Here is an 18,623-nt window from a genome sequence, read left to right as displayed (position 1 = left end):
GCAAACAACACCTACGCAACCCACACATGGACAGAACCCACATAACAACAATGGAGGACATCGATAACATTACTATTATTAGCTGGCATGTTGAAGAAGTTGAAGAAGTGGAATATGTTGGCTGAGGCGCTGCTATGGCTGTTACCAGCATGGTTGCCATGTCGCTCTCGTGACTTCGTCACACTCTCTGGCCAATCAGTGGCCGGCCGTCTGCCGACGGCACCTTTTAGCATCGGCTCAGCCGCTTGGAACCTAGAGCGAGGCGGTACTAGAAAAAGCAGCCACTTCAGGTACCAGATACCATGTTTTTGCGGTGGAAACGCAAAAAATGCGAGCTGAGTCGAGTCGAGTCGTGTCGAGCTGGTACCATGCAGTGGAAAAGCGGCATTAGAGTACCATATTAAGCGCTATATAAATTTAATTTATTATTATTATTATTACCGTGGCTGCAAGCTGCTCAGAGCCAAACCCTCCACCTTGACCCGCCTCGCTCCTCCTCATTTGCATTATAGCTACAGACACCAAAACAGCGCATTTTGGGGAAGCTCAATGTGCGACTGGCTCGGAGTGGCTGTAACTCTGCACCACGGCTGAATTTCGGGAACGTCTTTGAATACTGTGTTAGTTGCCCACTAATACCTATATTAAAGAATACATAAAATAGCATGTCATGGGACCTTTAATGTATATGTTGAACAGGGTTGGACTGAAGCTGCATCCCTGTCTCACACCCCGGCTTTGTGGGATGAAGTCTGTGTGTTTCTTTCCTATCTTAACTGCACATTTGTTGTTTGTACATGGACTTTATGATGTCGTAAGTTTTTCCTTCAACACCACTTTCTAATAATTTAAACAACAGACCATCATGCCAAATTGAGTCAAAGGCTTTTTTAAAGTCTACAAAGCAGGAGAATAGTCTTCTTTTGTTTTGGTTTATTTGGTGGTCAATGAGGTTGCTTAATGTGAATATATGGTCTGTTGTAGGGTTGCCGCGGTGTGGACATTTTCACACCGAGTAATACGCTCGTGTCAACACCGGTATTACCGGTATAAACGGTATTAACTTTGAAACTATAGGTCAACCGCCATCTTCTCCGTCAACTCTCCTCTCACACTCGGTGACAGCGGCTGGCAGCGCGCCAATTCTCGGCGTCTTATAACGTTCTTTATATAAGATTGGGCTTCGCGGGGTTTGTTTACCGGCATTGCTATGGTTACCGGTAGGGGTGCAACGGATCATCATTGATCCGTGATCCGTTCGGATCATCTATTTCGGTTCGGCACACACATGATCCGCGGATTGATTTATGAAAAAAAAAATTTGTGCGCATGTTCAGTCCACACACAGCCGTAACCATTCCTGCTAGTTCCAGGGACAGAGCTAACACGCTCTGGGTAAAAGTCTGCAACAGTTCCCTTTTCAATAAGCAAACAGTCCTATGGCTCGTTGTGATTTATTGTCCTCAGCGTACAACATGAAGAACAGTGGGCATGGAAAATAAAAGTAGGCTAGACTTCGGTGACTACTGTAACGCGATAACTGCTGCCTCCAGTGCTACGTCTGTTTCCATATACTCGCGCTGCCACACAAACCTGTCGCCTAGGTTACCACACAGACGTAACACGTAGCTGACATAGCGATTGCTAACATAAAGAAAAACACATAGAGCATGGCCACGCATTTACAGCGACATCACCCCGGTGTTTCACTGACAGGAGTGAAACCGAAAGCGGCTCAACAACCGCTCATCACCGCGGCATTTAAGCAGCCCCTTCCTCCACAATCAGACCGGGCTAAAGCAATCACAAACGCTATTTTTTTTTTTTTTTTGCTGATCCGAAAAATGATCCGATCCGTACGGAAGAGGATTAGGGCCACACATGTAAAAAAAAATGAAGTTCTGACTTTATTCTCAGAATTCTGAGAAAAAAGTCAGACTTCTGACTTTAATCTCAGAATTCTGAGAATAACGTCAGAATTCTGAGATTAAAGTCAGAATTCTGACTTTATTCTCAGAATTCTGAGAGTAAAGTCAGAATTCTGAGATTAAAGTCAGAATTCTGACTTTATTCTCAGAATTCTGAGATTAAAGTCAGAATTCTGACATTAATCTCAGAATTCTGAGAAAAAAGTCAGAATTCTGACTTTAAAGTCAGAACTACGGCAACCTCCGTGGGAGAGACACTTTGCTTTATGCATATGGAGGAAACCTATGGAAAGCCAAGAAGGCCACAATTCGGCCCTAGAATGGCGCGGTAAAAGTGCACGTCCCATAGCCAACTCACCAAGCTCACCAAGTCCAGTATTCAGAATTCAAAGCATTTATTCACAAATACGTTCTATTTGTTTGACAAGCGGAGCCGACAGTCCTGTGCAAGTATGCAAATTAGCCATGTGCGCCAAACAGAAGATAGACGCAATGTATAGAACTGATTGTTGTGCATTGTTGTGGATATGCAGGCTGGTTAGTTGTGGTTGTTTGTGGTCTTAGTGAAACAGCTTTGCCTTGGAGTTGGAGAAGTTGGAGTGATTGTGTGAATGTGCGAGAGAGACCGCACCTGCCGTGGTGATGTTGGGCTTGTTGTGGGCTTATATGTGATCAATGATGTATCTGTCTGATCGTATTAGCTGTAGATGGATGGTTAAATAATGTCACAAGATCGGTCATACTGCAGGCTCTCATTTGCAAATGCACTGATTGTGTGCCCGTCTCCGATATGCTATATACCTGGCATTTATTCAGTTCATGTTCTTCTGAGTGCGCTAGAACGGTGCCAATTATTGTCGTGTTTGCATTGTAATGCACAACTTTGCCCCTCCCTGTTATAAAATAACGTGCATCCCAACAACTTTAGCCAATGCAGGCTCCTATTGCTTTACCAGTGTGTTTAACGTGTGTGCGTGCGTGTGTGTGTGTGTGTGTGTGTGTGTGTGTGTGTGTGTGTGTGTGTGTGTGTGTGTGTGTGTGTGTGTGTGTGTGTGTGTGTGTGTGTGTGTGTGTGTGTGTGTGTGTGTGTGTGTGTTGTCATGTAGGCTATAGATATAGATTGATTGTCTTGGCTTGCTTGCATCCATGAAATATTGTAATGTTATGGCCTAGCTGGCTACTGCATATCGAGAACAATCTGGGGATGAGGGCATCCCCGAATATTGACGGGTAGGCTATTTCGCACACTGCCATCTCAATATGACTAATAGCCGCGGCTATTAGTTCCGTACGGATTCCGTACGGAATTCTTGCACTTTTACCGCGCCATTCTAGGGCCGGATTGTGGCCTTCTTGGCTTTCCATAGGTTTCCTCCTACTGCATAAAGCAAAGTGTCTCTCCCACGGAGGTTGGTCCTTACAGATACGCGTAGTTCTGACTTTAAAGTCAGAATTCTGACTTTTTTCTCAGAATTCTGAGATTAAAGTCAGAATTATGAGATTAATGTTAGAATTCTGACTTTTTCTCAGAATTCTGAGAAAAAAGTCAGAATTCTGAGATTAAAGTCAGAATTCTGACTTTTTATCTCAGAATTCTGAGATTAATGTCAGAATTCTGACTTTATTCTCAGAATTCTGAGATTAAGTCAGAATTCTGACTTTTTTCTCAGAATTCTGAGAATAAAGTCAGAACTTAATTTTTTTTACATGTGTGGCCCTAATCCTCTTCCGTAGATCCGTGACTCTGATCCGAGGAACGATCCGAACCGTGAGTTTTTTGATCCGTTGCACCCCTAGTTACCGGTCTAAGGAAGCATGTCAATTCTCGGTGCGACAATTCTCCCGCACAGAGCAGAACTGTGGCCTATTCTACACATTTTAATTTTCTTAATTATAATTATATTATCCATTTTTACTAAATTTGTTTTTTATTACTGAAAAAACAACAAAAAAAACGGTGTTGCCGGTGTGCAACACCGAGTAATCGGTGTTGGCCTCAACACCGGTAACACCGGTAATACCGTATACCGCGGCAACCCTAGTCTGTTAAACGATAATTTGGTCAGAAGCCAATTTAGTTTTTGCTTATGGCATTATTGTCAGTCAGGAAGTTAAGGAGTCTGCTATTTATAATCATGCATAGAATTTTACCGAGGTTGCTGTTGGCACAGACCCCCCTGTAGTTATTACCCTGCGTTCACACCAAAAGATGCAAAAAGTTGACGCGCGTCGTGATTCCATTCAAAGTGAATGTAGAGACGCGTTGCTGCTTTGCTGCCGCAGCATTTGCTGCCGAGAAAACGGGCAGCAAAACTTGATTTGCGGTGCGTCAAAATCTGATTTGCGGCGCGGCATGCCCGTGCCCGCTGCCGGGCACGGGCGAAGGGCGCGTTCACGTATTTTGCGGCGCGTCAAATGCTGCTCGAGTTGAAATATTTCAACTTTTGACGCGCCGCAAAAGTTTGACGCGCCGCAAAACTTGATTTGACGCGCCGCAAAACTCAGGCGTCAACGCGTTCGGGCAGCAAATGCATCTTTTGGTGTGAACGCAGGGTTAGGGTCAAATTTGTCTCCACTTTTGAGGATTGGGCTAATCAGTCCTTGGTTCCAAATATTGGGGAAGATCCCGGAGCTAAGAACATTGTTAAGCAGTTTTAGAATTGCCAATTGGAATTTGAGATCTGTATATTTAATCATTTCATTTAGAATATCATCAACACCACATGCCTTTTTTAGTTTAAGAGAACTTATTTTGTCCTGTAGTTCTTTTAATGTGATTGGAGAGTCTAGTGGGTTCTGATTATCTTTTATAACTAATTCTAGTGTTTGTAATTTATCTTGTATATGTGTTTGTTCTTTGTTCTTTACAATGGGGCCAAAGAGATTGGAGAAGTGATTCACCCATAAATCTCCATTTTGATTGCTTAATTCTTCCCGTTTTCGTTTGTTAAGTGTGTTCCAATTTTCCCAGAAATGGTTTGAGTCTATGGATTCCTCAATTTGGTTTATCTGGTTCCTATCATGTTGGTCCCTTTTTCCTCCTTATTGTGTTTCTGTATTGTTATAAGGTCTCATAATAATGGAGACGGATATTGTTGTTGTCTGGGTCCCTATGTTTCTGATTTGACAGGTTTCTCAATGTTTTTCTAGTGTTTTTGCATTCGTCGTCGAACCACTTATCGTTAATGTTGTTTTTGTTCCTAGATTGACTGTTTGAGACCTTCAGGTTTGATTGTAAGGCTGAGGTGTCAAATATGTTGTTAAGGCTTTCTACTGCCATGTTGATCCCTTCTTTGTTGCAGTGAAAGTTTTTGTCTAGGAAGTTATCTAGAAGTGTCTGAATGTGTTTTTGCTTTATGGTGTTCTGATATGTTTCGACACTGCTCTTCTTCCATATAGCATTTGTTTATAGTGTTTAGTTTGTTTGGTTTTATGCATCTTGGTTAGGTGTTTGTCTATGTAGGTAGGCTGTGATTTTGCTGTGGTCTGATAGTGATGTTAAGGGGCTGACTGTGAAAGCTCTTAGAGACCTAGGCCTAAGGTCTGTGATAAAATAATCTACAGTACTACTGCCGATATATGAGCTGTAGGTGTACCTTCCATAGGGGTCTCCGCGGGATCTACCGTTGGCGATGTACAGTCCCTGGGTGCGGCACAGCTGTAATAGTTGTAGTCCATGTTTGTTTGAAGTTTTGTTGTAGTTATGTCTGGCAGGACACTTTGGGGAGGCGATGGTCTCGTCTCCTGGTAGGTGTTTGTCTCCCTGTGTGTTGATGGTGTCAGGCCCCTGTCCCGTCCTGGCATTGAGGTCTCCACAAATTAGAATATGACCATGGGACTGGAAGTGGTTGATCGCCTCCTCTAGTATAGAGAAGCTTTCCTCGTTGTAGTATGGGGATTCTAGTGGTGGGATATATGTTGCACACAGGAGGATATTTTCTTCTGATGCGGTAAGTCCCTTGTCCATCTCTAACCAGATGTAGAATTGCCCTGTTTTGATTAATTTAACAGAGTTGGTGAGTTCGGATTTGTACCAAATTAAAATACCTCCCGATTCTCTTCCTTGTTTCACCCCTGGTAGTTTGGTGGATGGTACCTCCAGCTCTCTTTAGTTTAGAGGGCAGCCAGTGGGACCATCTCCTCTACAACAGGTCTCTTGGAGGATGACAATGTCTGTATTTCGGATTTCCTTGATGAAGTCTAGGTTTCTGCTTTTCAGACCAAAGACAGTCGACCTCAGGCCTTGTATATTCCAGGATGAAATAGCTTTGTGTTCCATGGTGTCTTGTGTTTGATGGTCCAGTAGTTTAGTTCTGGATCAGGAACGTGGAGAGCTCACTGAGCATCCTGTGTATGCTACGGTCTCGGGATGGGCTGTTTCCCCTGCTCACAGCCTGGGAGTAGGCAGAAGGGGCGTGGGCCTGGGCTGGTAGCTCCAGGGTGTGTGAGTGTGGGTGGACGGCTCGTGGTGATGTGGTCTGGGGGGAAGGGGTCTTTTTGGAGTGAGGGGTCCTCTGGGGCGAGGGGGCGGTCTGGATGCAGGGGGGCCTCTGGACGTGGGTCTGGGTGGGATGCCCATGGCTCTGCTAGTCCTGTGTGATGTGTTGGGCTGGCGGTTGAGAGCAACTTCCTTTAGCGTCTTTGCAAAGGTCGGGACCTCTGACCTGTAGATGTGTACCTGGTCGTAGAGGCTGTGCTGCTCCAGGGTGGGGTGGTGTGCAAGGAAAACGTTGGTTTTCAAGGCACAGTCTCTGGATATTGAGGCGTTCACCCTTTGGAGGAGAACAGGGTTGAAGTCTTGTCTGGGCAGCAGGGTAGAGATGACCACTTTTGCGTCAGGGAATGTGGAGGCAGCTTTCTCCATCACCCTCTTAAGGGCTGTGGACACACCTTCTTGCTTGCTTCGAAGGTCGTTTGTGGAGGGCCCTCTTGCAGGTTGCTTGTTGCAGATCAGCTTCCTGGCTTCCTCCAAAAGCTTCTGAACCACCTCATTCAGCTGGCTCATCTCTGCTATCCTTGTCTCCTCTTTGTCTTGGAGTTCTCTCCGTAGGGTCCAGAGAACAGACATGTCTCTTTCTCCATTCTTCCTGTGTGTGGTAGGCTGGACTGTGGTCTGTGCTGATTGGAGGGTGTTAAGCTGTTGTTCAAGCTCAACTTACCTTATCTCCATCTGGGTGAAGCGATCCCTCATTTCCATGAGTGAGTGGTCCATCAGGTGAGGCTCGTCTGTGGCATCGTTCTGAGGGGGTGTGTCCAGTGTGGAGCAGCTCTCTTCTTCTTGGGTCTTCTCCATCTTTGTATTATTATTAATGTCTGTTGGGTTCTGATTTGTGGTCTCTGTCAGGCTTTTTAGTGGGTGGCAGATGTGTCATCAGGGGTTGATGTTGCATCAGCCACGATTTTAGGTAGCATGGTAGCCTTCAGCTTAAATTACCTTCAAAAAGATGACATTAACTTTTGGGCTTCAGTCCTATCTTCAAAAAGGGTAAGGGTTACGACTTCTGTAGGTCCCGATATAATTTATCCATACAGTTTGTCCTTTTTGTTTTGTCGTCGCTGTTTTGAGGTTTATTTTTAGCTTCCTACCTCTCTTCTGCTAGCAGCCTGCCTGATGGGCTCTCCTCTTGGTTTTTCCTGTCTTCCAAATCGGCTGTCTTTCTTCCATTAGCTGCTGTGCTCAAGTTGGTTGGTCATTTTTTAAGTTTATCTCAATTTAAAAAGCTATCAACATCCGTAATTTGTAATTTTGAGTGGAGCTCTAGTGAAACATCTCTCTCTCTCTCTCTCTCTCGCTCTCTCTCTCTCTCTCTCTCTCTCTCTCTCTCTCCCTCTCCCTCTCCCTCTCTCTCTCTCTCGCTCTCTCTCTCTCTCTCTCCATTAGCTGGGGCTGTCCCTCTCTCACCATGCGGACCAGTCTCTGAACAGTTTCTGCCAGTGGCAGTCTGGCCTGGTGGGGAAGGGCGGCCGTCGCCACGACCACGCCGTGCTCCTCACAGGGCTGGACATCTGCTCCTGGAAGAACGAGCCCTGTGACACCCTGGGTGCGCTTTAGAACACAGATCCCCCTAACCGTAACCCTCACCATACCCCTAAACCTCATCCTAACCCTCAGCCTAACTCTAACCCTAACTCTAATCCTCACCCTAACCCTTACCCTCACCCTAAACCTCACCATAACCCTCACCCTCACCGTAACCCTCACCCTTACCCTCACCATAACCCTTACCCTCACCGTAACCCTCACCCTCACCGTGACCCTCAACCTCACCCTTACCCTCTCCCTCACCGAAACCCTCACCCTCACCGTAACCCTCATCCTCACCCTCACCCTCACCCTCAGCCTCACTGTAACCCTCACCCTAACCGTAACCCTCACCCTCACCCTAACCTCACCCTCACCGTAACTGTAACCCACACCCTCCCCCTCACCCTAACCCTAACCTCGGCCTCACTCTATCCGTCTCCCTCACAGTATTTCACTTCCTGTCCTCCACCCTGTCCAGGTTTCGCCCCCATCAGCGGCATGTGCAGCAAGTACCGCAGCTGCACCATCAACGAGGACACGGGGCTTGGCCTGGCCTTCACCATCGCCCACGAGTCCGGACACAAGTATGTGTTGTAGTTCAACCTCACTATCACTGCTGTCACACTGTGACATCACTATCCTCACACTCTGACATCACTATCGTCTCACTGTGGTCTCACCCTGACGTCATTGTCGTCACACTCTGACATCACTATCGTCTCACTGTGGTCTCACCCTGACGTCATTGTCGTCACACTCTGACATCACTATCGTCTCACTGTGGTCTCAATCTGACATCACTGTCGTCACACTATTGTCTCACTGTTGTCAAACTAACTACCTCTGACACCGTCGGTCACCTTTATCGATACAGCTAAAGCTGAATATTGAATGTAGTAATTTTGAGGGTTATTGTGGATTGAATAGTGAACTGAAGTCCTCTGATTGTCTCTCTCTCTCTCTCTCTCTCTCTCTCTCTCTCTCTCTCTCTCTCTCTCTCTCTCTCTCTCTCTCTCTCTCTCTCTCTCTCTCTCTCCCTCCCTCCCCCCATCTCTCTCTCTCTCTCTCTCTCTCTCTCTCTCTCCCTCCCCCCATCTCTCTCTCTCTCTCTCTCTCTCTCTCTCTCCCTCCCCCCATCTCTCTCTCTCTCTCTCTCTCTCTCTCTCTCTCTCCCTCCCCCCATCTCTCTCTCTCTCTCTCTCTCTCTCTCTCTCTCTCTCTCTCTCTCTCTCTCTCTCTCTCTCTCTCTCTCTCCCTCCCCCCATCTCTCTATCTATCTCTCTCTCATCCAGCTTTGGGATGATCCATGATGGCGAGGGGAACCCGTGCCGTAAGTCTGAGGGGAACATCATGTCCCCCACGCTGGCCGGGAACAACGGGGTCTTCAGCTGGTCCAGCTGCAGCCGGCACTACCTCAGCCGCTTCCTGGGGTGGGTCCTCACACCCCCCCGTCCACAAAGCACCCCCCCTCATGGGTTGGGTCCTCTCCACCCCCTCCTGGGTTGGGTCCTCACAGACCCCCCCCCCCCGGGGTGGGTCCTCACGCTGCCCCCCCCTCCCCTATAGCCCCCCCTCACTCAGACGGTGTGTTGGTTCCAGGACGGCCCAGGCCTCGTGTCTGGGGGATGCGCCCCAGCGGGGGGGGCAGTTCCTGCCCCCCCAGCAGCTCCCGGGCCAGCTGTACGACGCCGACACCCAGTGCAGGTGGCAGTTCGGCTCCACGGCTAAGCTCTGCAGGCTGGACTTCGTCAAGGTGGGGATCTCATTCATTCACTCAAACTCAATTCAAACAGAGCCAACCTGACTTCATTTCATGCATCATTTGCATAACCTTGGCTAAATCCAAATTTGACCCCCATCAAAAGCATTCCATCTTATGAATGCACTACCATCGCCTAATAGTCTTTGTATAAGCCTTTGTGTAGAGCTTTATTCAGTTTGGGGCACATTCACATGTAAATCTTTTTATTACTGCTGGGGCTCCGACCAGGCTTAGCGTTAGGGTTGGTTAGTGGGGACCGGTCAGCAGTCTTTCTGACATTGTGCAGCCAGGGGCCCTCTTGATGTCCCCTGGAACCCCGGGCCCAGCCGTGGTTGAGAGGGGATGTGTTCACTGCATGGCTGCCAAAGACTCGTAGGGGAGTCTGCAGTTGGTCAATGAAGCCGTTGATTGGTGGTGGACCCCGGGTCTGGGGGCCTTCTGGCTCCACACAAAGACTGACGAACCTCAAGTCATTCAGCTGAGACCCTAATGCTGCTCAACGACATGACAAGCACCATTACCCCTGCTACACACTCATGGACACACACATTGACAATCACATGAACACACACATGGACACAAACGTGTAGACGCACATACCTTTGTTACTGTTAACATCTGTTACCTTTGATTACTGCTAACATCTGTAAACAAGCCCTTTCATTGGGACAGCCGTGGGTCTGTAAGTCTGTATGAGATCCATTCTGCACAACTATTTGCTGTGTGCTATTTATCTACATCATAACTGCTGCGACACAACTCCTTTCTAACAAAAATAGATTTTGTCTGAATACTCTCTGTGGTTCCATGTCTAAGGTGTCTGTAGGTCCATGTCAGAGGTGTGTCTGTAGGTCCATGTCTAATGTGTGTTGGTCAATGTTTGAGTTGTGTCTGGGTCCATGTCTAAGGTGTCTGTCTGTCTGCAGGACATCTGTAAGTCCCTCTGGTGCCACCGTGCGGGCCATCGCTGTGAGACCAAGTTCATGCCGGCAGCGGAGGGCACGGCCTGCGGAGCGAACACGGTGAGCGTCTGTTACCCTCCACCTCTCCACCCCCCCCCTGTCCTCCACCTCTCCAACCCCCCCTGTCCTCCACCCCCCCTGGACAGACTTCCACAGAGACACATGACACCACTTCCGCCAGCAGCGGTTCAGGTGCATTGTGGCGCTTATGTGTGTGTGTTCGTTTTTTTATAATCTTTTGTTTGTTCTCTCCCCCTCCCGCCCTCCCTCAGTGGTGCCGGAGGGGCCAGTGCGTACGGTACGGCGACCTGGGGACCCGCCCGGTCCACGGCCAGTGGTCCGGCTGGTCCCAGTGGTCCAAGTGCTCCAGGACATGCGGGGGCGGAGCCATGTCCAGAGAGCGCTCCTGCACCAACCCCAGGTAACCTCATTCTAGGGCTGCTCGATTTTGGAAAAAATGAGAATCACAATTTTTTTGGTCAAGATTGAAATCATGATTCTTCAAACGATTCTTCTTGAGTTTGAAAATAAAATGCATTTATTCGGCATTTCAAAAAATAAACACGGTAACTGAGTTTTCAAAATTCTTAAACTACACAGTACACAAACTTCTTAAACTACACAGTACACAAACAGTACAAAATACCCTATAGTATCTGTGGTATAAAGGCTGGGGCAAATTTCTAATTATAAATATGTACAATGTAAATACGTCCATGGAACAGATGGCCAATGTGAATAATAGATGTGGACAGCTGAAGAGGTAAAACTCTTCCTTGCTCTCATCGAAGAAAAATCATTACAGCTATTTTAGATGGAAAACAACAACGCAATTCCACTATATATCAGGATCTAAGAGAGTGCATTTTATCAAAAGGATACAACAAGCCCTGAATGTGTGTAGTTTTCCGCTCCTACCACAACGCACCTAATTCAAATTTCTTTTTTGCGAGCTTTCTTCACCTTTTAGATGGAAACGTGACTAGAGAAGAGTTAAGTAGACTCCACATACATCTCACATGCAAACACACTACACACTCCAAACATCACTTTACACACCCCAGAGACATCTATAGCCTTTAATTTATTAGACTGTGAGACCCCTGACTCTGTAAATGTTTTTATTTGCTGTTTTTATATCTTTTCTTGTTATGAGGATTGAAGATATGTGTAATGCAAGACAAATTTCTGTGTAAACAGACATTAAAGTTTATCTAATCTAATTAACCACACGCTGGTACTCCATCTGCGCTGAAAGTGCAGCTTCCTCAATCAGTCACCCCAAAAGACAGCATTCAGCTGACCCTCAATACCTCTGTTACTGAAACTTATCCTCCTCCTCCCTCCCTCCTCCTCCTCCTCCTCTCTGTGCAGGGTTTAATAGGTAAGCAGGAGCACTTTTAAATCTGTCCTGCCGTTAATTGGAATCCGGTGGAGGGAGGAGAGAATAGGGCGAAAGGATAAACAGTAATGGATCCATGTATAGATTGTAGGAGAAAGGTACTGGTCCTAATGCTGAACCTCTGGGCCTGCAGGTGGACCCAGACACCTGAGTGTAGATGGAAATAAACCCATGCGAGGCCGCACTACGGAAGAAGGTTAACCGTAAAGTCGACACAGATCCAGGGCATTTATTACGGGGGCGTGCTGTGAACTGCTGGTCTCCAGTACCCAGCTCCAAAAGAAGATGGGAGGTTAGCGAGGCAGCTCTGAATCTTTTGCCCTGTGCTTTACCCCACACTTTGCTCCCAGACACAGACGAGAATCCCTCCTTGCTTCCTCCATGACCCGTGCCCAGCCCCCACCCCGCCTACATCACCACCCTTCACACCACCACCTCTCCGACTCCATCACCAGACCACCTGTTAGATCAAAGCACCCCACTTAATCCTCACAAGCATAATACAGGAGATTAGGGTCTGCACTCTTGACCTGCTTCTCATACAAAGTCCCCCAGTAGGAGGTAGGGGCGCCAGAGAGGGATCCCACTGCTTCTAGGGATGCCTTGTCGTCCGGTTTAAAGGACAGGGGACTCCCACACCGTCTCTGTGTGGGTGGCCACTGATGGACGTGTCTGAGCAGCATGGATGAGGACGAGGGGACCTCTGATCTGCGTCTCATGGTTGAATAAACCGGCCCCTCCGACGCCGACGTCTTTTAAGATCTTTAGTTTGTGTGTGAGAGGTATGGAGTCGTTAGAATCAAGGGAGATGGTTCAATGAGTTGAAACAAAAATCAAACCGCCATTCACCATCACTGCTATTGACTGCTCTTGTCCCTGTCTACGACCCTCTGTCGCCGCTGTCATGTCCGTGGGCGCAGAGAGACTCCAGCCTGCGCAGAACAAGGACGAGACCTCTGACCAGGACCACCACGGCCCAGAGCTGAGATCACATGATCCGATCCTGTGTGACTGTTCTCACTGTCCTGAGGATATAGGATGTGAGGCCTAACCAGCACAAACAAGTGTTGAAAAGATTGAACCAATGTGTGCGAAGGCACGGTGGGGGGTGATTTCAGCCTGCAGGTCATAAGGAGCACTGGGAGGAGGACTTTCCTTACCTCAGTTTACTGGTCCACCTCGGCTTGTTTCAGTTAGTCATTATAAAGCTTTAACGAGCTGCTTGATCAGCAGGGTTTCAGAGACTGTGTGCGTTCTTGCATGAGTTAAAGAGTCTTAGTGTGTGTGTGTGTGTGTGTTGGGTGATTATGCATAAACGTCCATGTGTGGCCAGATAGTGCTGATATGTGAGTGTGTTCTTGAACCATGCCCGCCTTGTGTTTAAGTACACAGTAAATAACTCCATTTCATCTTCTCTGCTGGAGTCTGAGATGTTATCCCTGGCTAGGGTGAGCAAGGCCTGAGAATAGGGACTAGTTAGACTAGTTTGTTTACATGTTGGAGTAGAGAGACGAGTTAGAATAGTTAGTTTACATGTTGGAGGAGAGAGACTAGTTAGACTAGTTAGTTTATATCTGGTCTTTAGTTTTGAGAAGGCTTGGGTAGAGGGACTAGTTAGACTAGTTATAAATAGAATGATTTAATGTCCACTATATGTCATTCAGCCTCTAAAGTGCAAGTCTTCACACTTGACTCTGTTGCTCCCACTAACCCTCTGTCTCTCTGTGTCTCTCTCTCCACCCTTTGTCTCTCTCATCCCCCCCTCTCTCTGTCTCTCTGCCTCCCCCTCTGTCTGCCTCCCTCCCTCCCCCCTCTCTCTCTCTGTCTCTCTCCCTCCCCCCTTCCTCCCACCTCTCCCCCCTGTCTGGTGCCTGTTACAGGCCCCAGAATGACGGGAGGTTCTGCCTGGGCGGGGCCCGTGTGAACCAGCTGTGCAGCCTGCGGCCGTGCCCCCCCGGGGCCCCGGGCTTCCGGGCCCAGCAGTGCGCCGCGTACAACAGCAAGCCCTTCAGGGGCTGGTTCTACAGGTGGAGGCCCTACACCAAAGTGGACCGTAGGTGACCCACGGGAACATACGCATGCACACCCCATTGGACACATTGGTTCTGAACCGCTTAATGAACTGGTTGATTCTGCTGCTTAATGAACTGGTTGATTCTGCTCCTCTTAATGAACTGGTTGATTCTGCTGCTTAATGAACTGGTTGATTCTGCTCTTCTTAATGAACTGGTTGATTCTGCTGCTTAATGAACTGGTTGATTCCGCTGCTTAATGAACTGGTTGATTCCGCTGCTTAATGAACTGGTTGATTCTGCTGCTTACTGTACTGGTTGATTCTGCTGCTTAATCAACTGGTTGATTCTGCTGCTTAATGACCTGGTTGATTCTGCTCCTCTTAATGAACTGGTTGATTCTGCTGCTTAATGAACTGGTTGATTCTGCTGCTTACTGTACTGGTTGATCTGCTGCTTAATGAACTGGTTGATTCTGCTGCTTAATGAACTGATTGATTCTGCTTCTTACTGAACTGGTTGATCCTGCTCCTCTTAATGAACTGGTTGATTCCGCTCCTCTTAATGACCTGGTTGATTCTGCTGCTTAATGAACTGTTTGATTCTGCTCTTCTTAATGAACTGGTTGATTCTGCTCAGTGACGTCCAACAGATGGTCTTTCTCACATCTTATAGTGACTAAGATTTCCTTGTCCTTGTTCCTGGTGTAGATCACTCTGGTGCTGACTATATGTATCATATATATATGATAGAAGCTTGATGTCTTGCACAAAAAAAAGAATGTCGAGAGTTGGTTAAAAAAGAAAGTGTCTTCATTTATTCATGAGTCGCTTCTAATTCTAAGGCCCCGTCCACACGAAGCCGATTTCATGGCGAAACCGCAAAGGTCTTGTACGGTTCGGCCTTCCGTCCACACGAAGCCGGCGAATCCACTGACCGAAACCGTAAACTTCTGAAACCACCCTCGGAGGTGGTTTCAAATCTACCCGGTTTCGTTTTGGATTCGTGTGGACGCCTGAAACCGACTGAAACCGTAAACCATGACATCATCGCCACACCCCTCGACCCTCTAGCCCAGGGGTACTCAAGTAGAAATGATGAGGGGCCACAATTTTTTTTTTCAGTGACTCAAGGGGCCGGTCGGTATACGTGTGACTGAGGCCGATATATGCTCTGTTTTAGACGTAACGCGTAAGCACGTAAGATACATAACCCCCCCTTGCGCGGTAAAATATCCCCCCTTACGTGCTTAAGTGCATCGGCCAAAATTCCTGACTATGCGACTAAAACACTACGGCCCTACGCAGCTCGCAAAGACTGTGATTGGCCAGCTAACCACATCCTTTCAGGAGTCTCACATTTCCGGTTTTACAGCATAATAGCGCCATTTTTAAAAGGCCGTGACAGAAGCGAATGAAGAATTTTGAAGAAGGAGAAGAAGAAAACACAAGAACGAATTATGATAATTATAAATATAAACAAGCCAGCGATTTCCACTTCCACGCCCACAGATTCGTTCGTTGCTCCCCCTACTGTTCTGGCGGAGAATCCCCTTGCAACACGCGCAATCCTTAAGGAACCTTAAAGGAACCGTAAATCAAAACTTGTCTAAAACAAGTCCCTTGTGTAAATTACGTGCTTACGTCTCTGCGTCTAAAACGACCCTAAATCGGCCTTGACTGCTGCTGAGATGGACTGTCTGCCTCGAGTTTGGGAGGGCTGTAGCGGTCTGTGGGCTGGAGTGCTATCTGTTTATCGTTGCAACCCCCAGCCTCGTATTGAGATCGCGGCGCGCGGTTTCAAAATAAGAGCGCCCAGCACGATTTTTTATTTTTATTTTTTTATAATTAAAAAAACTTTTCAAAACAGCTCGAGGGCCATTAATAGACACCCCGCGGGCCACAAAAGGCCCGCGGGCCGCTACTTGAGTCTGACTGCTCTAGCCAATGACTGTTAAGCCCGCAGAGTCTCAGAACTCACAACAACAAAGATGATGGCGGAGTACAGGCTTGTAATCGTTCTGCAGCAGATCATGTCCCTTGTTGGGTGGCTAAGCCATTATTTATTGAGACTGTTGACTGACTGTTTGTTTGTGTTAGTGGTTCGGGGGTGCAGCCTTTATGCGCATGCTCGCCTCTTCTTCTTATTTAATTTTATTCTGGATTTCCGTAGCAGAAGCAGCGCCCCTTATGGGCCTGGCATGTGTACTACAGCGTTTCTACAGATCTACCCGGTTTCGCTTGACTTCGTCTTTACGGAGATACTCCGAAACCGGATAGATCGAAACTGGAATGGTTTCGCCCGTTTCGGCTTCGTGTGGACGGGGCCTAATTCAAACAAATTCAAAGTAAAAATTATTGTTGAAATCTTAACATGACATGTAAGATACGCAAGGGCTAAAACATTATGCTTTTCCAGCCAGCCCCGCCAAGGCCAAAGGTCCTTTCCCCTTGAGGAGAAGGACCTCCTATAGGGCACACCCAGCAGGCACCAATCAATTAATTAGTCATCAATTAATAACACACACACACACACACACACACACACACACACACACACACACACACACACACACACACACACACACACACACACACACACACACACACACACACACACACAGAGAGAAAACGGAAATTAAATTAAAACAAAGGAATTGGCTCCTTATTCATCTTATTCACAGAATATTCTCACATCTCTCTCAGTAAGATTTACCTGCCAAGGAACATATCCCATATATATATAATATTATATATATATATATACGTATATTAGTGCTGTCAAGCGATTAAAATAATTAATGTCATAGTTAACTCACGATTAATCGCGAGCAATCCCGATTAATCACAAATGTTTTTTCTATGCTAAATATCCCTTGATTTCTTTGTCCCATTAATTGTTCTAATTTTAATGCTCTTATCAACATGGAGAAGTGCATCGGCTTGCCTTGTGCAAATGTTTTTTTATTGATAACAACATTGGCATATACTGATCAAAACAGGACGATACAAAAAAAAGCCTATAGTGCAATTAAACTATGAACATACAAACATACTGCCTTGAACATAGCAGTCAGGCTACTGCTTCTTTTTTTTTATTCTTTTTTTTTATAAAAGAATTACGTCAATTGCACGATAAAAATATTAACGCCGTTAAAATTGGTTTGCGTTAACGTCGTTAATAACGCGTTTAACTGACAGCACTAATATATATATATGTGTGTATGTGTGTGTGTGTTTATATATATGTGTGTGCGTGTGTGTGTGTGTGTATGTATTTATATATATGTGTATATGTGTATATATGTATATATATATATATTAGAGCTGTCAGTTAAACGCGTTATTAACGGCATAACGCAAACCAAATTTAACGGCGTTAGATTTTTTATCGCGCGATTAACGCAATTATTTTATATAAAAAAAAAAAAAAACTTTTTTTTTTTTTTTTTTTTTTGGCTCAAAACAAAGAAGCAGTAGCCTGACTGCTATGTTCAAATGACATTTGTTCAAAGCAGTCGTTTAATTGCACTATAGGCTCTTTTTTTGTATCGTCCTGTTTTGATCAGTGTATATGCCAATGTTGTTATCAATAAAAAATCATTTGCACAAGGCAAGCCGATGCACTTCACCATGTTGATAAGAGAATTAAAATGAGAAGAATTATGGGACAAAAAAATCAAGGGATATTTAGCATAGAAAAATAATTTGCGATTAATCGCGATTAATCGCGAGTTAACTATGACATTAATGCGATTAATCATGATTAAATATTTTAATCGCTTGACAGCTCTAATATATATATATATATATATATATATATATATATATATATATATATATATGTGTGTGTACATATATATGTGTGTGTACATATATATATATATATATATATATATGTACACACATATATATATATATGTGTGTGTATTGCAGAAATGGCAGCACATCTCCAAAATAATATATATACAGTGTATAGATATATATATGTGTATATATACTGTCTATATATTATTTGGGAGATGTGCTGCCATTTCTGCTATTTCTGGATCCCCATTCCTCCTGAACTGTATTATATTAATTAAACTTGAAGCGATTTGGTTTTATTGATTGAATCTAGCAGGAGGTGCATCACTGAATAAACATGAAGTGAATCTGCAGGCTGCAGGCGTATGCTCGTCTCTTTCCCTGCAAGTCTAAAAAAACTGCTTGGCCAAAGCCAACCAGCTCACAATCATTTTCTGTCGGCTACTGTTGGATGAGAAAGGCTGGAGGCTCGTTATCAGAGAGCTCTGATGCTAATGTCATGGTCGTTCCAAGACTTGTCGCCACTCCCCCCCACCCCCCCGCAGGCCCGTTGGACGACTCAGCCACTGATCTGCCTGCTTCCTAGCTCCACTTGTTATCAGCATTCGGAAGAAGAGAGGGAGGGAGAAGGAGAAGTATGAGAGCAGCACGTACCTTTTGCGCTGTGGCGTAACGCAGGTTGATTATGAACTGGGAGTCCCTCCCGCCTGCTTCACCAACGGTCAG

The 18,623-nt window shown here is 46.1% G+C and overlaps 1 protein-coding gene across 1 annotated transcript in view; it reads left to right on the top strand.

Annotated features, from left to right (window-relative positions):
- Nucleotides 1–18,623, top strand: part of adamts18 (ADAM metallopeptidase with thrombospondin type 1 motif, 18) — a 66,606-nt gene that overhangs the window by 16,708 nt on the left and 31,275 nt on the right. The window contains exons 7-13 of the mRNA XM_030378000.1: nucleotides 7,810–7,969; nucleotides 8,432–8,537; nucleotides 9,246–9,383; nucleotides 9,553–9,706; nucleotides 10,642–10,737; nucleotides 10,950–11,098; nucleotides 13,960–14,132. Of these exons, the coding sequence (XP_030233860.1) occupies nucleotides 7,810–7,969; nucleotides 8,432–8,537; nucleotides 9,246–9,383; nucleotides 9,553–9,706; nucleotides 10,642–10,737; nucleotides 10,950–11,098; nucleotides 13,960–14,132 (976 nt within the window). The remainder of the gene's footprint in view (nucleotides 1–7,809; nucleotides 7,970–8,431; nucleotides 8,538–9,245; nucleotides 9,384–9,552; nucleotides 9,707–10,641; nucleotides 10,738–10,949; nucleotides 11,099–13,959; nucleotides 14,133–18,623) is intronic.

This window comes from Gadus morhua, chromosome 14, assembly GCF_902167405.1.
Source record: "Gadus morhua chromosome 14, gadMor3.0, whole genome shotgun sequence".
Classification (NCBI taxonomy): Eukaryota; Metazoa; Chordata; class Actinopteri; order Gadiformes; family Gadidae; genus Gadus; species Gadus morhua.
Note: the sequence above shows the minus strand (reverse complement) of the source record. Positions and strands in the feature narration are given on the sequence as shown.